Raw genomic sequence first — 25886 nt, forward strand, 5'->3', positions numbered from 1 at the left:
GACCTTGGGAATGCTGGATGGAAGTAAGTTTGTGGCTCTCCTCAGATTCCAGAAATTTCCATCACCGAAATGTGTGGACAAAAATGGTGAGAGCCCCAAAAGCCACCCCATTCTGGATTACCCTAGGTGTCTAGTTTTAAAAAATATGTAGGTTTGCTAAGTTTACGTATGTGCTGGCTGAGCTAAAGCCCAAAATCCACAGCTAGGCACTTTGCAAAAAACACGTCAGTTTTCATTGGAAAAATGTGATGTGTCCACATAGTGTTTTGGGGCGTTTCCTGTTAAGGGCACTAGACCTACCTGTACCAGTGAGATACCATTTTTATCAGAAGACTTGGGGGAATGCTGAGTGGAAGGAAGTTTGTGGCTCCCCTCAGTTTCCAGAACTTTGCAGCACTGAAAAGTGAGGAAAATGTGTTTTTAAGCCGATTTTGAGGTTTGCAAAGGATTCTGGGTGACAGACCCTAGTGAGAACCCCACAAGTCACCCAGCCTGGATTCACTACTATGCATCTAGGTTTAAAAACTGTAGATGTTGCATTTTGGGGCGTTTCGTGTTGCGGGCACTAGGCATACGCAGGCAGTACCTTGGGTACTTGATAAATCTACAAGCCCTATATGACCCCAGAACCAGAAGGATCCAGCATTTAACAGTATATTGCTTTAAAAAATCTGCCATATACTTTATTGATGTCACATCCAGCGGACGACGTCATGACGGAGTCTTGCGACTCGCGGACGGACTATGGGAAAAAGTTTCCGGAGCCAGCCTGACGAAGATTCCAAGTTAAGGAATTTGCGGCTAGATGTCTATCATATATCTTAAATTTGTCTTTCTTTAGAAATGTGCTGACAAATTGTGGAAGAGTAGCTGAATCTGCTGACAGTCTGTACAACTAGTGGTTTATAAGAATGACATTTCCAATATAGTCTGATCAACTTCTCTGTCGCTAAGGTCTACTGCAAAGGTTCCACTGCTATTATGCACATGCTGAGCTTCTTTTCCTTTTTTTATTTGACACTGTAGGAGGCTGGCTCAGTTTATGGAGTACACCATTGGTATTGCACCCTATACGGAGTCAAAGCAACCCTTAGTGATCGTTTTTTGGTGACTAGACAACCAAAGCTCTCGAGGGGTAGCTGTGGTGAGCAGCTCAGGCTTATCAAGGAGGAGTATAAAGCACTTACAATATCAAAATAGTCCGTCAGTGACGTTCACACAAGAAAGAACCACACCAAGTGTTACAAAAATAAAAGATTCTTTATTATAACACTAGTATTATCCTAACATTGGTATCTCTCTCCTTGGGGATAGCTACACACAGAAAATATACTTAGAAACAAACAGAAAAAGCATAGATATACAAGGGACCCTGTGGAGTCAAACCATATACTAAGTGTAGGAGGCTGGACTGGCTTGTAGTGAGTACCTAGGGGTACTTGCACCTTGCACCAGGCCCAGCTATCCCTTATTAGTGTATATGGTGTCTAGCTGCATAGGCTGATAGATAATGGTAGCTTAGCAGAGCAGCTTAGGCTGAACTAGGAGACGAGTGAAGCTCCTACAGTACCACTTAGTGTCATATGCACAATATCATAAGAAAACACAATACACAGTTATACTAAAAATAAAGGTACTTTATTTTTATGACAATATGCCAAAGTATCTCAGAGTGTACCCTCAGTGAGAGGATAGGAAATATACACAAGATATATGTACACAATACCAAAAATATGCAGTATAGTCTTAGAAAACAGTGCAAACAAGGTATAGTTACAATAGGATGCAATGGGGACACATAGGGATAGGGGCAACACAAACCATATACTCCAAAAGTGGAATGCGAACCACGAATGGACCCCAAACCTATGTGACCTTGTAGAGGGTCGCTGGGACTATTAGAAAATAGTAAGGGTTAGAAAAATAGCCCACCCCAAGACCCTGAAAAGTGAGTGCAAAGTGCACTAAAGTTCCCCAAAGGACATAGAAGTCGTGAAAGGGGAATTCTGCAGGAAAGACACAAACCAGCAATGCAACAACGATGGATTTCCAGTCGAAGGTACCTGTGGAACAAGGGGACCAAGTCCAAAAGTCACAAGCAAGTCGGAGATGGGCAGATGCCCAGGAAATGCCAGCTGTGGGTGCAAAGAAGCTTCTACTGGACAGAAGAAGCTTAGGTTTCTGCAGGAACGACAAGGGCTAGAGACTTCCCCTTTGGAGGACGGATCCCTCACGCCGTGGAGAGTCGTGCAGAAGTGTTTTCCCGCCGACAGACCGCCAACAAGCCTTGCTAGCTGCAAATCGTGCAGTAAGCGTTTTTGGATGCTGCTGTGGCCCAGGAGGGACCAGGATGTCGCAAATTGCGTCAGGAGACAGAGGGGACGTCGAGCAAGACAAGGAGCCCTCTCAGCAGCAGGTAGCACCCGGAGAAGTGCCAGAAACAGGCACTACGAGGATGCGTGAAACGGTGCTCACCCGAAGTCGCACAAAGGAGTCCCACGTCGCCGGAGAACAACTTAGGAGGTCGTGCAATGCAGGTTAGAGTGCCGTGGACCCAGGCTGGACTGTGCACAAAGGATTTCCGCAGAAAGTGCACGGAGGCCGGAGTAGCTGCAAAAGTCGCGGTTCAAAGCAATGCAGTCTGGCGTGGGGAGGCAAGGACTTACTTCCACCAAACTTGGACTGAAGAGTCACTGGACTGTGGGAGTCAATTGGACAGAGTTGCTGGATTCAAGGGACCTCGCTCGTCGTGCTGAGAGGAGACCCAAGGTACCGGTGATGCAGTTCTTTGGTGCCTGCGGTTGCAGGGGGACGATTACGTCGACCCACGGGAGATTTCTTCGGAGCTTCTAGTGCAGAGAGGAGGCAGACTACCCCCACAGCATGCACCACCAGGAAAGCAGTCGAGAAGGCGGCAGGATCAGCGTTACAGAGTTGCAGTAGTCGTCTTTGCTACTATGTTGCAGTTTTGCAGGCTTCCAGCGCGGTCAGCAGTCGATTCCTTGGCAGAAGGTGAAGAGAGAGATGCAGAGGAACTCGGATGAGCTCTTGCATTCGTTATCTAAAGTTTCCCCAGAGACAGAGACCCTAAATAGCCAGAAAAGAGGGTTTGGCTACCTAGGAGAGAGGATAGGCTAGCAACACCTGAAGGAGCCTATCAGAAGGAGTCTCTGACGTCACCTGGTGGCACTGGCCACTCAGAGCAGTCCAGTGTGCCAGCAGCACCTCTGTTTCCAAGATGGCAGAGGTCTGGAGCACACTGGAGGAGCAGGTCAGGGGAGTGGTCACTCCCCTTTCCTTTGTCCAGTTTCGTGCCAGAGCAGGGCTAAGGGGTCCCTGAACCGGTGTAGACTGGCTTATGCAGAAATGGGCACCAAAAGTGCCCATGAAAGCATTTCCAGAGGCTGGGGGAGGCTACTCCTCCCCTGCCTTCACACCATTTTCCAAAGGGAGAGGGTGTAACACCCTCTCTCAGAGGAAGTCCTTTATTCTGCCATCCTGGGACAAGCCTGGCTTGACCCCAGGAGGACAGAAACCTGTCTGAGGGGTTGGCAGCAGCAGCAGCTGCAGTGAAACCCCAGGAAAGGCAGTTTGGCAGTACCAGGGTCTGTGCTACAGACCACTGGGATCATGGGATTGTGCCAACTATGCCAGGATGGCATAGAGGGGGCAATTCCATGATCATAGACATGTTACATGACCATATTCGGAGTTACCATTGTGAAGCTACATATAGGTAGTGACCTATATGTAGTGCACGCGTGTAATGGTGTCCCCGCACTCACAAAGTCCGGGGAATTGGCCCTGAACAATGTGGGGGCACCTTGGCTAGTGCCAGGGTGCCCTCACACTAAGTAACTTTGCACCTAACCTTTACCAGGTAAAGGTTAGACATATAGGTGACTCATAAGTTACTTAAGTGCAGTGTAAAATGGCTGTGAAATAACGTGGATGTTATTTCACTCAGGCTGCAGTGGCAGGCCTGTGTAAGAATTGTCAGAGCTCCCTATGGGTGGCAAAGGAAATGCTGCAGCCCATAGGGATCTCCTGGAACCCCAATACCCTGGGTACCTCAGTACCATATACTAGGGAATTATAAGGGTGTTCCAGTAAGCCAATGTAAATTGGTAAAATTGGTCACTAGCCTGTTAGTGACAATTTGAAAGAAATGAGAGAGCATAACCACTGAGGTTCTGATTAGCAGAGCCTCAGTGAGACAGTTAGTCACTACACAGGTAACACATTCAGGCACACTTATGAGCACTGGGGCCCTGGGTGACAGGGTCCCAGTGACACATACAACTAAAACAACATATATACAGTGAAAAATGGGGGTAACATGCCAGGCAAGATGGTACTTTCCTACACTAAGAAAGTGGTATAAAAAAGGGGGTGCACAACCAAGGTACGTGTGTTAGGATTCCAGGGGCTGAGGGAGTATGAAATTACCCAAGGTAAGTAACAGAAATCCTCCAGGCGCCTGTGTGCAGAGTTATCTAGTCGGGTGTCCCACAGGCTAACACAGGACAGTCACAGTTGAAAATTTCAGGATTCAGGACTCTTCCCAGAGGACCATGAGGAAACCAGTTGGCACAAGGATGGTTCAATAGCACCCCACCCAGGAAAACCCAGGAAAGTGGTGTACCTACACCAGGGAGTCCGGGTGCATATGGGTGAAGTGACATCAGAAAACCTAGTTGGGAGTCAATGGGAGCCTCGTTTGTCCAGCTGCTGTCGCGACTCGTGGACCAGGTCAGTGGAACCCATGGGCAGATTCCGGGCAAGAAGAATCAGAAAAATAAAGCGACAGTGTCCAGACCACTGGAAGATATCAAGGTGGTGGAGATAGGCAATGCCCACCCTTCTTTGGGAAAAATTCCTGCAAGTCGTTCAAGAGAGAAGTCCAGCTGCTGAGTCCACGTGATGTAGGAAGATCCTTGGAGTTGTCCATGAGCTATCCCACATTGGTCTTTGGATTGCAGAGGAGTCAGTGGTCAGCAGAACCACCAACAAGCATTTGGCAAAAGCAGGAAGAAGCTGCAAGGAAGTTTGCACGATTCTGGGGGAACACCAAGGTCCAAGACCCTTGGAGGGAAGTTAGGGCAGACCCTCCGCAAGCAGGAGTGCCAGCAGTAATCGCTGGAGCCCCAACAAGGACCTACTAGCAGCAGGCACAGGGATTCGGAGGGAGGCCTCAGCAGTGAAGTTCCACACCGCAGGAGTTGCAGGGTGGATGCTGTTCTTGGAGTTTCAGAGTGCTAAAGGCTGGAGCTTTTTAGAGCATGAAGGTCTTATGGAGGAAGAGTCAACAAGCCTTGGTAACAGCAACGGACAAGGTGCACAGGCGTTCAATCCCAATAGCTACAGCAAGGGCTCACTGTCTCCCAAGATGGACAGAAGACATCATCAGGAGGGTAGAACAGTGCCTAGGATCGGCAGCAACACAGGCTGGCATGCAGACCCTGCAAGGCTGTACAGGCAGATATGGGGGATCATGTAGGGAACACCCTGAGTACATGCTATCATGTAACTAACACTGAAACCAGTGTAGTTGCAAGATTCCAACATGTTTGATACTAAACATACCCAAGTTTAGTTAAGCCATCACACTACGGACCATGCACCCTGCCCTTGAGCTGAAGGGCCTGCCATAGGGGTGACTTACAGTGTCCCAGTACAGTGACCACAATATAAGGCAAGCTTTATATCTAAAGTAAAAGGTGCATCCACCATTTCATGCAGGCTGCAATGGCAGGCCTGCGGACAGTTTGCATGGGCTTCCATGGGTAGCATAATACATGCTGAAGCCCATGGGAGACCCCTGGTGCACCAATGGCCTGGGTACCTAAGTACCTATACTAGGGACTTACATGGGTGCACCAGTATGCCAATTGTGGGGTGTAAAAGTTTCCATAAAACCAAATTTAGAGGAGAGAGCACCAACACTGGGGTCCTGGTTAGCAGGATTCCAGTGTACTACAGTCTAAACTCACTGACATCAGGCAGAAAGTGGGAATAACTATGCCAGAAAGATGCTCCTTTTCCGCAGACATTCAAAGGTTGAGCCTGTCTCTAGAACACCTGGTGGATATCACTCAGCAATGCATTCTAAGCATGATACCAGTGCACATCAACCCAATGACCATGTCCAGTGTACCTATCCTAGTTTCCATCAATTGTATTCCTACATCTAAAGCACTCTGCAACAAGATGAAAAAATCTCTAATTTATTCATGAATTCTGATCATCACAAGCCCAGCTATCTCTCACAGAGTATGTAAGATTACGGTCCAACAGCTGATGTTAGCTGGCTGCATTTACTCCAGTGATACGCTGGCATGTTGCAAAGCCAGTCATTATTAACAAAATATGTAAAACACACACAAGGGATTCCAGATATGTATAATGTCCAACTGCAATTCAATTAAGAGTTGCCTGTTGCTTTAGGTATGTTTTAATATGAATTTAAGCATGAGAAATGTGAATGGATAAATTAGTTTGCAAAAATGAATACATAAAAGTATTGCTAACTATTATAGGATAAAGTAGGTTTCATTTAAGGGTAATTATGAAAAATAATTTATCCTCATCATTACAGCTGATTAAGTATTAATTTTGATTTTCATCCTTGGAGGCGTGTCCCTCAAATTTCTTTGACTATCAGGTGGTGTTGGAAATGTATCTAGCATGCATCTGGCTGAAAAGGCCTGCATTATCAACATCTACGAGATCGGATGAGCAGATAGAAAGGATTTATCTGTCAGGACTTATCTTTACTTCACGCTCCATAAGCACTGCCTATGGAATTCTAGCTTATTCTTAGCCTGGTTGTTCCTGTTCAACAATGTTGGTTGTTCAGTGGAGTGGAACGTCTAGAATCTTTGACACTTTACTTGTGACAGACACAAAATGTGACTATCCTGTTGAGATTGGTTTCTTTGAAGCAGGAAATTCAATGCTGTCTTAAGTGTCCAAACCACTTTGTAGATCCATTAACAGACCTATACATATCTGCATATAAAGAATTAACTTAGACTGTCACATGTCAAAGAAGATGAGTGGTGCTGATAGTTTAAGGGAACCCCATGCTTTAAAATCAGACACAAAAGGTTAATAAAAAATAGCAGAGATCTCAATCCCCTCATCTGTGGTGTCTCCCCGTGTTAATAGTTCAGTACTTTCTGATTTGTCAGTAAGATGAGGTCTATCACACTAACTATGCTGAACAAGCTCATCTCCAGTACTGAGTTCAAACATGAAATGTGAAATATCAGGACAGTGAACATTCAGACACAATTGATTATGTATTGGTTTTAGAAGTACCTCGAATGTACTTTTACTTCAAGAAATGATGTCCTATTAAGCCAGTATACTTTCACTGCATGTTAACTACATAACTGGTTTCAATCCAAAACACTGTGCTTCCTTTTCTTATTTTTCAGACTCTGAACTTCATGATTTGAAGGCTTATTTGTCATATTACTAAGCACTAGCTCTAAAAAGCTATCCAGTCCTGTTGTACATTATCATTCTTGAATTGTGTAGTGGTTGATACTTTCAAGTTCAACATTATGTTATTTACTTTACAACTAATATTCTTGTAACATCTATTCTATACCCCAAGCCCTATATGAAAATGAGTTACTAACCTGTAACTGTAGTCCTCCAGTACTGGAATATTTCATTGATTCACATGCTTGAATTATTCCCGTCGTCGAGATGGGAGTCCCACAGTACCTTAGAAAAGCAGTGCAATGATAGGTATAGACTGGAAAGGCCCTAGGTTCTTCAGTTTAGTAACATATCCAAGTATTTGTTTTCCTCAATAGACCAAACGTATGTTCCAACCAATCAGGTTCCTTCACAACACTCCTGTGAGAAGCTCCAGTTCTTCCAATTTTTAGAGCACGGTAGTAGATAAACACCCTATGAGAGCTATATATATATCATTTGTATATAGTATGTATAGAGAGTCTGGTTCCTACAGCGATATCTGACGACATCTGGCTAGAGCCAAAGTTTGCCGCCGGCACGATAAGCACTGACATTGAGGAACAACATTTTCATCAGGTACGTGGAGCAGGGGTAGGTGGAATAGCCTAACAGCATCTACAAACAAAATACGTGGGAGCTGCAGAACCCACACTGAGGGAGGGTCACTAGCAGGGGAAGCTCATACACACGTTAGTTTAAGATATATTAAAATAGGCACACTAATCACAACCATCTTACTCTCTTTGAAGCAAGTATTAGGTTTTCTTATGGTCCCAACGAAACACCAATATATCCATAGGGACTGATAAGGATTTCAAACATGTGGACCTTTTTCTGATAGTGTAGGAAGCATACAATTAAAGACAGCTTTTTTAGGGACTCACTGATCATTGTTTCCGGTTCCAGTCCCCATGCTTGTTTTTAATCTTGGCATAGAAGCCACAGCCTTGTATAAAGAGATAGCATTAGTACATATAGCTAATTCTAACCCACTTTTCCAGTCCTTCACACTCAAGCCAAAACACAGGCTTGAGATTCACAACATTTTTACAAAAGATCTCTGGCAAAGAGCCCCAGTGAGGAAGCATGCCACCTAATTGGTGGGTGAGGGCACTTAATCTTACTAAGAAAATGTTTAAGGTGACCTGCATGTTCTCAATGAATAGATTTTGAGGCATCACATGTTTCGAGACAGTGTACCTGGTTAGTTTGTAATATGTTCAACCCCAGAATTACCCAGAACACCAATGTGCTAGAGTGACACATCTGAAAGGGTTAGGCAGTCTTTTTTTTCCCAATATTAGTCCTCTGTCTGGAAAAGATGTCACACAAACGGAAGAACAACCCTGGGCAGTCCCATCATATAATTTGCTTGTACTACTAGCCCCTGAAACAACAGTAAGGCTTAGATTATTACATACCAGTCAAAATTTATCATTATGAGTGATAGTTAAAAATAAAAAACACTGACAGGGCTTTCTTTTTCTATTAGCAAACAGAATGATCTGCTGATCACTGGTATTAGGGGGTGATGGCCTACGCTTGATCTAAAACATTTTAAATTTGTCCAGCTGACATAGCGTCATTTGATAAACTATTAGAAACTATGGAAATACAAACCTCTGTCAGGTATAGCACTTGGGATGCAGAGGGACCAAAGAAAAGTGAGTCCAGAGACTGGCTAAGGCTGCTTTCTCCAAGTTTAGCATGATCTAAGCATATAGCTCTTAATTTTTCAACAGTAGTATTGTCTGCAACAAAACAGATGGATACACATTTTATATTACTTAAAATAAGGTTATTTTATTCATTAACATTTATGTAAACTCTTCTCATTGCATATCAGGCCCACTTTATTCAAAATACTATTCCATAGCACTGACATTCGTAATTGGAGCAGTTTAAAAGTTAGAAAATCACACAATATTTAAATGGTCAACTACTGCACTCCCTCCAACATACACATAACTCATTGCTGATATTTCTTTTAAGTAAGCAGTTATCACAACTTGCATACAGAATTGTTAAAAAACAATATTTTTTCTATATTTTTTTAAAGACATTGTTGCATATACAAGCTTAAACTTACAGTTGTATGTAACTTTAAAGAAAACACGATCAAAGCGGTTCAATGATCCAGTTCCACCATACTACTTTCCTCTTATTTTTTTATTTTTTTCACCACAATTGGCCTTTACCTGGCTGATACACTTGGTGAAAATATTTGGTAGGTTTATCTTTGCGCCGCTTCCACTGTATTTCCCTCTGAACACCATATTATTCATCTAATCATCTGTGGGCTGCCTATTTATATTCTTTTAGTGCCCTAACCTTCTTTACCTCTAACTTTGTTGATCACCTCCTGCACACTTTTTTCATTGTACTTTGTCCTTTCAGGCCAACTTCTGGTGCTCCTTTTCATATGATTTGTGGAAGATGTTTAACAAATTACCAAAATCTGGCTTTGTCCTTCCGCACCTACTATTACACTAACGCCACACACAATTCCATGACGGATCCAGTCTATTTATTCCACAGAAATACTATGACATGGAACTTATTCAAAATGGAGACAGACTAGGTACAGCCATGATTTACTCCTTTGAGAATGGATATGAGTCCTCTGACCACTATGCTTGTACCGACAGACATTTAGCAAAACCAGCCAACAACCAGCTATGGCGCGCCTCATTTCATGCTTAACAAGTTGTTAATTTCAAGTGTAGGAGCAAAATCAATTCACCTTTCCAACACTGAAAAAGCACTCACTGATAATGTAATGTAGTCATAAGTTAAGGACAGGGGACAAAATTCTGATTAGGCTCCCAGTCACTGAATGGCTGAGTAGGAATGCTCCTGTCATTTCACAACATTGCACAACTCCCTCAGTACTCTAGGTAGGAGGCTGGCTCAGTTTTGGTGAACACCTTATAGGTGAGGCACCTGTATTGAGTCCAAGTAACCTTTAGTGACAGTGTAGGCAGTTCTAGATTACCAGAGCTCTTGAAAGGGTATACGTGGAGAGCAGATAAGACTTATCCAGGAGGGTGTAAAGTGGTTGCAAATACCACACAGGTCAGTCAGTGATGTACACACAGGAAAGAACCACACTAGTGTTAGAAAAGTATGTTACATTTATTGTAAAACACACTATAAAACTAACTTCGGTATATCTCCTAACCGGAGATATGAATATACAAAGATACACTTAGCAAAAGGTAAGTAAAGGCATAAAATAACATGGGCCCCGATGAGGGGGCCAGATCATATAGGAAAAAACAAAAAAAAACAATGGGAAGTGAAAACCACTCCCGAGCCACACAACCACCCACGGACCCTTAGGACTGGGTAAGTATTAAAACCCCAGAGGTAAGTAGGCAGGATTCCCTTGTCGTACATGTGCATAGTTGTAATCCCAGGTCAGTGTCCATAGGATAACATAGGTAAGTCATGGTTGGAGTTTTTGCATCTTTGGATCCTTCCCAGAGGACCTGTGGATACCCAGAACAGTAGAGTACCTACATCAAGGAGCCCAGCTGCATAATGGTGAAGTTGTGTTGGAACCTCCTGTTGAAGTCAATGGGGACCTCAGTAGTCCAGCTGCTGTCGTGACCCGTAGACAAGGTCTGAGGAACCCATGCATGTATTCCAGACACAGAGGACCTAAGAAAAGAGTGGGCAGAGTCCAGACCACCCAGAGAAGCCCATGCGGTGCTGAAGGGCAATGCCCACCCTTCTTGGAGAGGCTTTCCTGTTGGACAGTGGATGAAGTAGTGCAGCTGTGGAGTTTAGGCAGTGCAGGAAGATCCCAGGAGTTTTCTACGAGCTGTGTCTCGCTGGTCATCGAAAAGCAGAGGGGTCAGTGGTCAGCTGGAACACCAACAAGCCTTGGCAAATGCAGGGAAGTGGCGCAGTTTGCAGGATTTGGGCACCAGCAAGGTCCAGCTGACCCAACTTTGGCAGGTAGATCAGGGCCAGCCCTCAGCAAGCAGGAGAACCAGCAGGATTCCCTGGAGCCCCCAGGAGGACCCTCTGGCAGCCAGCACAGGAAGTTGCAGGGAGGCTTCAAACAGCACAGCAAAGTGAGATGCCCCATGTTGCAAGTGTTGCAGAGAAGACGTCTTTCTGCTTTTTGGAGCTAGGAGATCTCTGGACTGAAGGACCAACAAGCCTTGGCAATAACAAATCGACGTGGTGCACAGGGGTTCCGGTCAAGCAGCTCCAGCGAGGGACCACAGACTTCCCGGTGGCAAGGAAGACCTCTGGAAAGCCACAGAACCACCACCTGTGTTGTAGAGCCTTGAGGATGCAGGACTCCTAAACCGGTCGTCGTCGCTGAGGTGGCTGTAGGTGCAGGAGACCTCCTACTGATTACAGTCTTGCTCTTAGTTCCAGCGAAGAACAGCAGTGGTTCTGGTGTCCAGGTTGCAGAAGTGTCTTCCAGAGAAGACGTGCAGACGGTTCCTGAAGTCTTCCAGACAAATCTAGGGTCCCATCCTCAGGTGAGTCCCCAACTAACCCAGGAAGAGGGTTGGACACTTTCTGCAGGGACCCACCTATCAGGAGGGGTGTGGGGGAGGTGGGAGCAGGGACACCACCTATCTGGACTGACCAGTCAGACGCTCCCCAAGGGCATCTGCTCATTATATTTTCAAGGTGGCAGAATCAAGTGGCCACCTGGTAGAGCTCTGTGCACCTCCCTAGGGAAGGAGATGGACATGGGGGTGGTTACTCACCTGTCCTTTGTGAGGTTTCACGCCAGAGCTGGAGTTAGGGTTTCTGCACTGGAGCAAACCAGTTTATGCAAGGAGGGCACCAAATGTGCCCTTGAAAGCAGTCTGGAAGCGCTCAGAGGCAACCATACCCAAGTACAGTGACACCTATTTGTTAAGGAGATGTGGCCACACCTACATAGGTGCACCAGTATGCCGATTGGGGGGTGTAAATAAATTGCCAATTCAATTTATGGGAGAAAGCACTGGCACTAGGATCCGTGTTAGCAGGATCCCAATGTAGTACAGTCTAAACATGCTAACCAGACAAAAAGTGGGGGCAGCTAAGCCAGAAAGATGCTACTTTCCTACACTCTACTCATCACTGTGTAACCTACCCTCCCACACTTGTCTCCCTTGCCACCTTTTATCCTGCCATTCAGTTCATCAGCCTCAGAAAACATCATGCCTGATATTTATAAAAAATAAAATAAAATAAAAAAATACAAAAAATGTGATTAAGTGATTCAGAGCCTTTGTCCTGTCTTTGACTTAATAGATCACTATTATCTGTCAGAAATTCCTGGCAGTGCTAGGCTCTTTACAACACAAATTAACTTTTGTTAGCACCAGGCCCCATCCATAAATACGTAGATGTGATTTGAATTTTATATTTTTTTACCTGTCAAACTATAAAAATATTTGGTATACTTAATACTCTTAAGACGTGAAAAGATCTGGACTAGATTAGCTTTTTGACAAATCCCCCATACCGGTCACCACTGAATGGATCAAGTATCCTTCATCTTGTTAGCATCAAAAAGCAGTATGTCATTAAGAAATAAGAATGATCAAGAAATTCCTAAGACTAACAAGAACAGGGCCAATATGTAACAAATCTAGACTCTCAGTCCCTTCCCCACATCCTCATAGCCATCCTTAACTCCCTCCCACCATGTGTACTAAAATCCTAACACCACCACGACAAATTCCTCACTTGATGGAAGCAAAACAAATAGGCAATTCCAGCAGTGCTCATTCTGGTGGATACTCTGTCAGATTTTGCACGTTGTGAATATTCACAGTTGTCAGGCTGGACCCAGAGATTTCTCAAGCACTAGGTTCCGCATACCAGGAGGTAGCACTGTGTGTGCGCAAGAACGCACTACCCTGGAAGTGAGAAAATGGAGCTTAATATACATGCCATCCCTGCACACTTACAACAGTTTCTGAATTGTCCTCTTTCAGTGCCCTCAAACACAGATCAATAAAATAATTGCGGATGAAAATGTGTAAAAACTAACCTGTAACTTTTTTTTTTTTTTAAGTTGTGACTTCATGTAACAGGGAGACAAGAGGGTGATGAAGAATCTGTGGTTAGACACAGTTCACAAGGTGAAATGCACTACTGGAGGTAAGTAAAATGTTCTTTAAATGCATACTACTAACTGAAGATCCCTCACAAAGCTCATCTCTCACATGGCAAAAGATCTGCGAAGTGCACTCAAAACGAAACAGTCCTGCTGGACTAGCAGACAAATGACACTCTCTGTGGTCTTATCCGTCACGTTAACAGTGCTTGGTGAATGTGTGCATGAACACCCATGTTGTAGCCTGACAGATGTCTGAGACAGGAACTTCCCTTGGTATCGCCATGGTAGCAGCCTTAGCCTAGGTGTAGTGAGCTAATATGCATTCAGTGACATCCTTCAAGGAGGGAGTACCCTTACACATGGTTTGATCCATCTCCTGTTCTTTCAAGAAGTGTGTCATAGTGAAAATATATAGCAGGGAGATGGAAGGTCCAACATGTAAGGGCAATATCACTTTAAGCAGAAAGGTAGCCTGGGTCCTCAGTACCAATATAAAATAAAATAAAGTGATGTACTCAGGCTGCACTGATAGTTCCTGCACCTCTCTCATGCGGCGCACAGGAGTGAACATGATGAGAATGTCCCGATAGTTAAAGGTTTCAATGAACAGCTATTAAGAGGCTCAAAGTGAGTAATTTTGATTTTCCATCTGAAGTAGTGGATGCAATTCCTGCAGCCCAATCTTCCTAAACCAAGTCCATCTATTTGGCATGCTGGGAGAAATATAATCACAAGGCAAGCTTTCTGCTGATTTGTTGTGTGTAATACTGGTAGCACAGCAAGGCCGTGCAATGGGCATGTGTTAAATCTCGGCCTATTTAGCCTTTTTGTGTTTGCTGGACCATCCTTCCCACTTTAAGTCATCTGTTGTGATGAGTTTTCTGAAAGATCAAACATACATGTCTCCTTCAAAACCTTTTGCTGTCACTGTTCAATCTCCACACACATGGAGGCGCAGGTTGTGCAGACTGGGTTGCAAGATCCCCTCCTTTTCTCAGAGATAAGTGGTTTCCCCTGAAGAGGTAGGACAATCGGACGTCAAATGATAAGGTACAAGAGACCAGGGTAGCACACTCGCCTGGTCCAATCCGGGGCTAAGAAGATGACAGACCTGCTGAACAAGTATTTTACTTCTGTAATGAATTATCTGGTAGAGAAATATTCTAGTTGCAGATTGTAGGAAGTTGGCTCTGTATATACTATCTCAAAGTGAGATATAGTGTGTACAGAGTCCAAGGATTCCCTTTAGAGGTAAGATAGTGGCAAAATTAGATAATTCTAATGCTATATTTTGTGGTAGTGTGGTTGAGCAGTAGGCTTATCAGAGGGTAGTGTTAAGCATTTGTTGTACACACACAAAGGCAATAAATGAGGAACACATACTCAAAGACTTACTCCAGGCCAATCGTTTTTATATAGAAAAGGAAAATGTCACTTACCCAGTGTACATCTGTTCGTGGCATTAGTCGCTGCAGATTCACATGCTGTGCATAGTCCGCCGTCTGGTGTTGGGTCGGAGTGTTACAAGTTGTTTTTCTTCGAAGAAGTCTTTTCGAGTCACGAGACCGAGGGACTCCTCCTACTTTGGTTCCATTGCGCATGGGCGTCGACTCCATGTTAGATTGTTTTCCCCGCAGAGGGTGAGGTAGGAGTTGTGTATGTTAGTAATAGTGCCCATGCAATGGAAAGAATAAGTATGTACAAAATGAAGGTTAAAGTAATATATTTACAAATGTACAAATGTTGAAGATTACTTCCAAACGGCTACAGGCTCCCGGGGAGGCGGGTGGACGCATGTGAATCTGCAGCGACTAATGCCACGAACAGATGTACACTGGGTAAGTGACATTTTCCGTTCGGTGGCATGTGTAGCTGCAGATACACATGCTGTGCATAGACTAGTAAGCAGTTATCTCCCCAAAAGCGGTGGTTCAGCCTGTAGGAGTGGAAGTAGTTTGAAATAAAGTTCTTAGTACAGCTTGACCTACTGTGGCTTGTTGTGCAGATAACACGTCTACACAGTAGTGCTTAGTAAATGTGTGAGGCGTAGACCATGTTGCTGCCTTACATATTTCGTTCATTGGAATATTTCCTAGAAAGGCCATGGTAGCACATTTCTTTCTGGTTGAGTGTGCCTTTGGTGTAATAGGCAGCTGTCTCTTTGCTTTAAGATATCAGGTTTGGATGCACCTAACTCTCCATCTAGCTATACCTTGTTTTGATATTGGATTTCCTGTATGAGGTTTTTGAAATGCAATAAATAGTTGTTTTGTTTTCCTAATTAGTTTTGTTCTGTCAATGTAGTACATTAGTGCTCTTTTGATGTCTAATGTATGTAGTGCTCTTTCAGCTATTGAGTCTGGCTGTGGAAAGAACACTGGCAATTCTACTGTTTGATTTAAGTGGAACGGTGAGATGACCTTTGGTAAGAATTTTGGGTTGGTTCTTAGAACTACCTTATTTTTGTGTATTTTGTGTATTTGAATAAATGGTTCTTGTATAGTAAATGCCTGAATTTCACTTACTCTTCTTAGAGATGTAATGGCAATGAGAAATGCAACTTTCCACGTTAAGTATTGCATTTCACAAGAATGCATGGGTTCGAAAGGTGGACCCATGAGCCTTGTCAAGACAATGTTGAGGTTCCATGAAGGAACAGGTGGTGTCCTTGGTGGTATTATTCTCTTTAGGCCCTCCATAAACGCTTTAATGACAAGTATTCTAAATAGGGAAGTTGAATGAGTAATCTGCAGGTAAGCAGATATTGCTGCGAGATGTATTTTTATGGAACTGAAAGCTAGATTTGATTTTTGTAGATGTAGTAAATATCCTACTACATCTTTTGGAGATGCATGCAATGTTTGGACTTGATTATTATGGCAGTAACAAACAAATCTTTTCCATTTACTTGCATAGCAGTGTCTAGTGGATGGCCTTCTAGCTTGTTTTATGACCTCCATACATTCTTGTGTGAGGTTCAAGTGTCCAAATTCTAGGATTTCAGGAGCCAAATTGCTAGATTCAGCGATGCTGGGTTTGGATGCCTGATCTGTTGTTTGTGTTGTGTTAACAGATCTGGCCTGTTGGTTAGTTTGACATGAGGTACTACTGACAGGTCTAGTAGTGTGGTATACCAAGGTTGTCTTGCCCATGTTGGTGCTATCAGTATGAGTTTGAGTTTGTTTTGACTCAATTTGTTTACTAGATATGGAAGGAGAGGGAGAGGGGGAAAAGCGTACGAAAATATCCCTGACCAATTCATCCATAGAGCATTGCCTTGAGATTGCCGGTGTGGGTACCTGGATGCGAAGTTTTGGCATTTTGTGTTTTCTTTTGTTGCAAATAGATCTATTTGAGGTGTTCCCCAAATTTGGAAGTAAGTGTTCAGGATTTGGGGGTGAATTTCCCATTCGTGGACCTGTTGGTGATCCCGAGAGAGATTGTCTGCTAGCTGGTTCTGGATCCCTGGAATAAACTGTGCTATTAGGCGAATGTGGTTGTGCATTGCCCAATGCCATATTTTTTGTGTGAGGAGACACAACTGTGTCGAGTGTGTTCCTCCCTGTTTGTTTAAATAATACATTGTCGTCATGTTGTCTGTTTTGACAAGAATGTATTTGTGGGTTATCATAGGTTGGAATGCTTTCAACGCTAGAAATACTGCTAACAATTCTAGATGATTTATATGAAACTTTCTTTGATGTACGTCCCATTGTCCTTGGATGCTGTGTTGATTGAGGTGTGCTCCCCACCCTGTCATGGAAGCATCTGTTGTTATCACGTATTGTGGCACTGGGTCTTGGAAAGGCCGCCCTTTGTTTAAATTTGTACTGTTCCACCATAGAAGCGAGATGTATGTTTGGCGGTCTATCAACACCAGATCTAGAAGGTGACCCTGTGCATGTGACCATTGTGATGCTAGGCACTGTTGTAAGGGCCGCATGTGCAATCTTGCGTTTGGGACAATGGCTATGCATGAGGACATCATGCCTAGGAGTTTTAAGACCATCTTTGTGTGTATCTTTTGTGTTGGATACATAGCTTGTATCACCTTGTGAAAATTTTGAACCCTTTGTGGACTTGGAGTGGCTATCCTTTTTGTTGTGTTGATTGTCGCTCCTAAGTATTGCTGTGTTTGACACGGCAAAAAGGTGTGACTTTGCATAGTTGATGGAGAAACCCAGTTTGTAAAGGGTTTGTATAACATAATCTGTGTGGGGTAAACACTTTGTTAGCGAGTTGGTTTTGATTAACCAATCGTCTATGTACGGGAACACGTGTATTTGCTGCCTCCTGATATGTGCAGCTACTACTGCTAGACATTTTGTAAAGACTCTTGGTGCTGTCGTTATTCCGAATGGCAACACTTTGAATTGGTAATGTATTCCTTCGAATACGAACCTTAGGTATTTCCTGTGCGAGGGATGTATCGGTATATGGAAATACGCGTCTTTTAGATCTAACGTTAGTCTTGCTGTTTCAGTAGTGGCATTACGTCTTGTAACGTGACCATGTGAAAGTGGTCTGATTTGATGTAGGTGTTTAGTGTTCTGAGATCCAATATTGGTCTCAGACTTTTGTCCTTTTTCGGTATTAGAAAGTACAGTGAGTAAACTCCTGTGTTCTTTTGTGTTTTTGGTACTAATTCTATTGCGTCTTTTTGCAGTAATGCTTGAACTTCTAGTCCTAGAAGTTCTATATGCTGTTTGGACATCTTGTGTGTTTTCTGTGGGACGTTTGGAGGGAGTTGGAGAAATTCTATGCAATAACCATGTTGGATAATTGCTAAGACCCAAGTGTCTGTTGTTATCTCCTCCCAAGATTTGTAGAACTGGCTTAGTCTTCCCCCCACTGGTGTTGTGTGAAGGGGTTGAGTGACTTGTGAGTCACTGCTTGTTTTGAGGGGTTTTGGGCCCTTGAAATTTTCCCCGGTTTCTTGGGAATTGGCCCCCTCTGTATTGGCCCCGAAAGCCTCCCCTTTGATACTGTCCCTGGTAGGTAGACGGTGTTTGTGAGGTGCTGGCTTGTGTGGCTTGACCTCGAAACCCTCCTCTGAAAGTAGTTTTGCGAAATGTGCCAAATGTGCCTCTGCCCTGCGGGGAATAGAGTGCGCCCATGGCTTTAGCTGTGTCAGTGTCTTTCATTAATTTTTCAATTGCAGTGTCCACTTCTGGTCCAAACAATTGTTGTTCATTGAACGGCATATTGAGCACTGCCTGTTGTATCTCAGGTTTGAAGCCGGATGTGCGCAGCCATGCGTGCCTCCTTATCATTACAGCAGTATTTATAGTTCTTGCAGCTGTATCTGCTGCATCCATAGAAGAACGGATTTGGTTGTTGGATATGTTTTGTCCCTCTTCAACCACTTGTTTTGCCCGTTTTTGGAATTCTTTGGGGAGGTGCTCGATGAGATGCTGCATCTCGTTCCAATGGGCTCTGTCATATCGCGCTAGGAGTGCCTGCGAGTTGGCGATGAGCCACTGATTTGCAGCTTGTACTGCAACCCTTTTCCCGGCTGCATCAAACTTTCGGCTCTCCTTGTCTGGAGGTGGTGCGTCGCCTGATGTGTGCGAGTTGGCTCTTTTACGAGCTGCTCCTACGACAACTGAATCTGGTGTCAGTTGTGATGTAATAAAAGCAGGGTCTGTGGGTGGTGCCTTGTATTTCTTCTCCACCCTTGGGGTTATTGCTCTGCTTTTAACTGGCTCCTTAAAGATTTGTTTAGCGTGCCTTAGCATTCCTGGGAGCATAGGAAGGCTTTGATAATTGCTATGGGTGGAGGACAGGGTGTTAAAAAGGAAGTCATCTCCTTGATAGGCTCTGAATGTAGCGATACGTTATGAAACTCTGCTGCCCTAGCTACCACCTGAGCATACGCTGTACTGTCCTCAGGTGGTGAGGGCTTAGTGGGGTATGACTCAGGGCTATTGTCCGATACTGGGGCGTCATAGAGATCCCATGCGTCCTGGTCATCTTGGCTCATGGTGGTATGAGCTGGTGATTGTGACGGAGTCTGTGCCGGTGATATATGATCTGCCGGTGGTGGAGAGGGTGGTGGAGTTACCTTCTTCACCACTTTTGCTTGTGGTGTTTTTTCTTGTTGTTGGAAATCTAGTTTCCTTTTTCTTCTGATTGGGGGAAGGGTGCTGATCTTCCCTGTACCACTTTGTATAAAGATCCGCTTTTGCGTGTGATCTACAGCTGTTGTTTGTAATTCCTCCTCAAATCTGTGTTTTTGAAGTTGGGAGGACAGTGATTGTTCCTCTGAGTAGGAACTGGCTTTCGGTTCGGTTGCTGGGCGTTTTGGCACCGAAACCGTGTCTTTTGTTGTTTTCGGCTCCGAAGAGATTTTCCTCTTTTTCGGTGTCGTACCTTCTTGGCGTCGACCATCTTCGGTGCTGCTATCTCTGTGCTGAGCAGCTTCGGTGCCGCTGTCTCGGTGTCGACCCTTTTCTGCGGCAGTTTCTCGGTCCCGAGATTGCTGCGTGCCTGTGTCTCGACCTGAGTCGGACGATCTCGGCACCAGCTCGCCCTTTTTCGTTGCCGATGGACGGTCACCTACTTTATGGGTTGAGCCATGGCCTGTCGGCAGTGGCGTCCCCTGGGCTTGGTCTGTTTTTCTGTGTGATGCTTGTTTCAACGTCTTACTCACGGTTTCTTCGATGTCGAATTCTTCGGAATCCGATTCGTGGATGTAGAATGTTTCTTCTTCTCCCTCTTCTTCGAACCGTTGTTGTCCTGTCGGCGTGGACGCCATCTGCAACCTTCTGGCTCTTCGATCTCGGAGCGTTTTTCTCGACCGAAACGCTCGACAGGCCTCACACGTTTCTTCTTTGTGCTCGGGTGACAGGCACAAGTTACAGACCAAATGTTGGTCTGTATAGGGATATTTACTGTGGCATTTAGGACAGAATCGGAACGGGGTCCGTTCCATCAGTCTCGATGTTGCACGCGGTCGGGCCGACCAGGCCCCGACGGGGGATCGAAATTACCCCTAAGGGCTACCGGAGCTCTTCAAGATTCGGTGTCGATTCTAATCTAACCCGATACCGAACAAAACAATACCGACGAATTTTCCGTTGATTCTGACTAACTTTCCGACCCGAAACACGGAGCGAAAAGGAACACGTCCGAACCCGATGGCGGAAAAAAAACAATCTAACATGGAGTCGACGCCCATGCGCAATGGAACCAAAGTAGGCGGAGTCCCTCGGTCTCGTGACTCGAAAAGACTTCTTCGAAGAAAAACAACTTGTAACACTCCGACCCAACACCAGACGGCGGACTATGCACAGCATGTGTATCTGCAGCTACACATGCCACCGAACATATATTTTCTTAAATTATTTTAGAACCACAAGATTCAAGATTTGAGGTAAATACATAAAATGCAAGGTACTCCACACAGGTAAGTAAGGAACCTTGAATTAGAGCAGTAACATACACAGTTTTAGTTAAAATGGCAATAAGCTATTTTAAAAGTGGACAAAATGCAAAAATCAACAGTTCCTGGGGGAGGTAAGTATTGGTTAGTTTTTCAGGTAAGTAAGGCACTTACAAGTTCAAGTTCCTGGGCATAAGCAGTCCACCGTTGGGGGTTCAAGGCAACCCCAAAGGCACCGCACCAGCAACACAGGGCCGGGGCAGGTGCAGAGGTCAAAGGAGGGCCCAAAACACAGACGCCTTTGGAGAACAGGGGGTGCTCCGGTTCTGGTTTGCCAACAGGTAAGTACCTGCATCTTCAGAGGGCAGACCAGGAGAGTTTTGTCGAGGACTGGGGGGACACAAGTAGGAACACAAAACACACCCTCAGTGGCACAGGGGCGGCCAGGTGCAGTGTGCAAAGCAGGTGTCGGGTTTTCAATAGGAATAAATGGAGGGACCCGAGGGGTCACTCTAGCAGTGCAAGCAGGGCACAGGGGGGCTTCTCAGGCCAGCCACTGACTGGGCTAGGCAGAGGGTCGCCTGATGGTCACTCCTGCACTGGAGTTTGGTTCCTTCTGGTCCTGGGGGCTGTGGGTGCAGTGCTTGGTCCAGGCGTCGGGTTCCTTGTTTCAGGCAGTCGCGGCCAGGGAAAGCCTCAGGATTCTCTCTGCATGCGTCGCAGTATGGGTTCAGGGGGGTTGTCTCGGGTTACTCACGAGGTCGCAGTAGTCTGGGAGTCTTCCCTGTGGAGTTGGTTCTCTGGAGCTCGAATCGGGGGCGTTAGGTATAGAGTGTGAAGTCTCACGCTTCCAGCGGGAAGAGTGAGTTCTTTAAAAGTTGCAAGAAAGTTGCAAAGTTGTTGCTGTTTTTGAACAGTGCTACTGTTCACTGGAGTTTCTTGGTCCTTCGGGTTCAGGGCAGTCCTCTGAGGCTTCAGAGGTCACTGGTCCCTGTCGGATGCATCGCTGTGCAGGTTCTTTGAGTCTGGAGACAGGCCGGTAGGGCTGGGGCCAAAGCAGCCGACGTCTCTGTCGTCTCTGCAGGGCTTTCAGGTCAGCAGTCCTTGTTGTTGTAGGTTGCAGATATCTGATTTCCTGGGTTCTGGGGTGCCCCTAAATACTAGATTTAGGGGTGTGTTTAGGTCAGGAGGGCAGTAGCCAATGGCTACTGTCCTGGAGGGTGTCTACACGCTCTTTGTGCCTCCTCCCTGAGGGGAGAGGGGCACATCCCCGAATCCTATTGGGGGAATCCGCCAAACTTAAGATGGAGGATTTCTAAAGGCAGGGGTCACCTCAGGACACCTTAGGGGCTGTCCTGACTGGTGGGTGAGAACACCTTGTTTTTCTAATTAACTCCTCCAGCCTTGCCGCCAAAAGTGGGCACAGTGGCCAGAGGGGCCGGCATCTCCACTAGCTGGGATGCCCTAGGGTGCTGTAACAAAAGGCATGAGTCGTTGAGGCTCACCGCCAGGTGTTACAGTTCCTGCAGGGGGAGGTGAGAAGCACCTCCACCCAGTGCAGGCTTTGTTTCTGTCCTCAGAGAGCACAAAGGCTCTCACCCTACGGGGGCAGAAACTCGTCTCAGTGACAGGCTGGCACTGACCAGTCAGTCCTGCACTGAAGGATTGGGAAAATTACAGGGGGCATCTTCTAAGATGCCCTCTATGTTCATTTTGAAATAAATCCAACACTGGCATCAGTGTGGGTTTATTATTCTGAGAAGTTTGATATCAAACTTCCCAGTATTCAGTGTAGCCATTATGGAGATGTGGAGTTTGTTTTTACAAACTCCCAGCCCATATACTTAATATGGCCACATTGTACTTACAATGTCTAAGAACTGACTTAGACACTGTAGGGGCATATTGCTCATGCAGCTATGCCCTCAGCTGTGGTATAGTGCACCCTGCCTTAGGGCTGTACGGCCTGCTAGAGGGGTGACTTACCTGTGCCACAGTCAGCACTTTGTGTGCATGCCATCCTGAGGGAGATGCCATGTCGACTTTGCCTTTCTCTCCCCACCGACACACACTATCTGCAATGGCAGTGTGCATGTGTTAGGCGAGGGGTCCCTTAGGGTGGCACAACCAATGCTGCAGCCCTTAGGGACCTTCCCTGGTCACAGGGCCCTTGGTACCCCGAGGTACCTTTCACAAGGGATTTATCTGTGGGCCAGGGATGTGCCAATTGTGGAACAGTGGTACATTTTTAAGTGAAAGAACACTGGTGCTGGGGCCTGGTTAGCAGGGTCCCAGCACACTTCTCAGACAAGTCAGCATCAATATCAGGCAAAATGTGGGGGGTAACTGCAACAGGGAGCCATTTTCCTACAAAGATTCCTTACCTTAGAATTTCCTCCAGGCTTTAGACTGGATCCAGAGATTTTTCTTCAAGCAATATCCATGCACGCCATCAGGTAGCGTCAGTCGACAACACGTCCGTCATTCGCATCATAATTGCAATGATGATGTTGCAGTCGTATATAGCCATCACCCCGGCACTCTGACGTCATTTTCTTATCATGACTTTCCACGCCAGAAGCACAGAGCCATGAAGAACACTGATCCTTGTGCGCCAGAACTAGGGCCCAAAAAAAGGGGAAGTCCCTGTCACTAGAAATCTGTCCACAAAGCGGGGAGGATGGGTAAGTCGATAAGGAATCTGCAACTAGAAAATGTCTCTACCAGATAATGCATCAACAAAGGAAAGTAACTTGTTCATCTGATAGAGATTTCTAGTTGCAGATTCTTTATCTTAGAATAGGTACCCAAGCAATACCGTCCTTGATGGCGGGCCTATGAACTAAGATCATATTAAGAATTACTGCAGGACCGAATGGCCAAAGTAGCCGTCCCTTCAGACCTGACTGCCCAGGCAATAGTGGGTAGCGAACGTGTGCAGGGACGCCCACGTTGCTGCCTGGCAGATGTCTAGGACAGGAACTCCACGTAGTAACACATTGGTTGCAGCAGTTGCTCTGGTAGAGTGAGAGCATGCAAACCCTCAGGGGGTTGCTTCTTAGCCAAAGCATAGCACACTTTGATGCAGAGAACAATCCATCTAGAGACGGTCCTTTTCTGCACTGCCCATCCTTTCTTCGCACCCACATAACCAACAAAGAGTTGATCGTCCACCTGCAAGTCTTTGGTACGATTAAGGTAGAACATCAAAGCTCTTTTTGGATCCAGACGGTGGAGTCTCCCCTATTCACAAGAAGGATGTGGAGGTGAGTAAAAAGTAGGCAAGCTGATGGACTGGCCTCCTTGAAAAGGAGTGACCACTTTAGTTAGGAAAGAGGCCCTGGTACAATGCACCACTTTGTCAGGATGGACAGAGATAAAGGGTGGCTTTGAAGAAAGAGTTTGGAGCTCACTCACTACGGGAAGAGTTGATGGCTACAAGGAAGGCCGTTTTTAAAGTAATAAGTTCAAGAAGACAATTATGAAGAGGCTCAAAACGAGCACACATGAGGAAAATGAGAACCAGGTTCAAATCCCACTAGGGCATTATGAACGGGATAGACAGAAACATGTGGGTAAGACCTTTGAGGAATCTCCCAACAATGGGAGATTTAAACAAGGAGGGTTGATCAAAAAGTCTGAGGAAAGCAGAGATGGCAGACAGATAACCGTTAAGGGTGCCTAAAGCAGAGCCCTGCTGGGGAAAAGACAGTATAAACAGAAGAACCTCAGACAGAGGTGCAGAAAGGGGATCAACAGACTTATTGTTACACCTTGCCACAAATGTATTCCAACAGGCATACACCCTTTTGGTGGAGGGACGCCTGGCTGCCAAGATAACATTACAGACTTCTGGCAGAAAGTCAAAAGCGGTCAACTGCTGCGCTCAATCTCCACGAAAGAAGGGGGACAATGGATAGATTAGGGTGGATAACCATCCCCTGCTGCTGCAACCGAAGATCCTTCTGAAGAGGCAGTCTGAGTGTAGGATCGATGGCCATGCTCAGAAGCTCGGGATACCATACACTTCATGTCCAGTCCAGAGCCATAAGAATTACTTCAGCACGCTACTGGTATAAAGGCGTATAGGAAGGCTGAGTTCCATTCGAGATGAAGTGTCACAGAACGAGTGGAACCTTGGAAACTCCAATGCGCAAAACAGCAGACTCTGCGCATTCTCCACAAAGGCGAAAGGATCTAGCCAAGGCTCTCTCCACTGGTGAAGGAGACCTTGCACCACCTCTGGATGGTGGCGCCATTCGTGATCAACCATGCACTGATGGCTGAGTTCATCTGCACTGGCATTCAGAGAGCCCGCCAGATGTTGAACCACCAGGGATATGCCCTGACGTTACAGCCACATCCAGAGACCAAGGGCCCTTTGACAAAAGGGCCACGACCCCACACTGCCCTGCCCGTTGCAGTACCACATGGCGGTGGTGTTGTCCGTGAACACCTGCACCAATTTTCCTTTGTGAGAGGGAAGGAACGGTTTCAATGCAAGCCTGATCGCCCTGAGCTCCAGAAGGTTTATTTGGACCCCGTACTACGCCAGATACCTCTGATCTCCGCCTCCCCATGTGGCCCTCCCATCCCAGGAGTGACACATCTGTCACCACTGTTAAATCTGGTTGGGGAATGGAGAGGGTTTTGCCTTTCACCCAATCTCAGTTCCAAAGCCACCACTGCAGATCTTGCGCAGTTCCATCAGAGATCTGGCACATCTCTGAGAGGTTCCCTTGATGCTGCGCCCACTGGCACTTCAGGTCCCACTGAAAGCCCACATATGCCATCTGGTAAGAGTGACCAGCTAGATGCAGGAGGTCACAAGGCCCAGCAGCTTCAGTCATTCTCACCGAAATCCAGGACAGAGGCTGAAACATCGGTATCATAGCCTGAATATTCTTGACTTGCCACTTGTGA

At 45.7% G+C, this 25886-nt stretch overlaps 1 protein-coding gene across 4 annotated transcripts in view; it reads right to left on the reverse strand.

The window, feature by feature from the left end:
• Positions 1-25886, reverse strand: part of USP9X (ubiquitin specific peptidase 9 X-linked) — a 1493361-nt gene that overhangs the window by 653542 nt on the left and 813933 nt on the right. For all 4 annotated transcript variants that reach the window (XM_069204214.1, XM_069204212.1, XM_069204215.1 and 1 more), the window contains exon 22: positions 9115-9245. In XM_069204214.1, coding sequence (XP_069060315.1) covers positions 9115-9245 — 131 coding nt within the window. The remainder of the gene's footprint in view (positions 1-9114; positions 9246-25886) is intronic.

This window comes from Pleurodeles waltl, chromosome 8 (genome assembly GCF_031143425.1).
Source record: "Pleurodeles waltl isolate 20211129_DDA chromosome 8, aPleWal1.hap1.20221129, whole genome shotgun sequence".
NCBI classification, from domain to species: Eukaryota; Metazoa; Chordata; class Amphibia; order Caudata; family Salamandridae; genus Pleurodeles; species Pleurodeles waltl.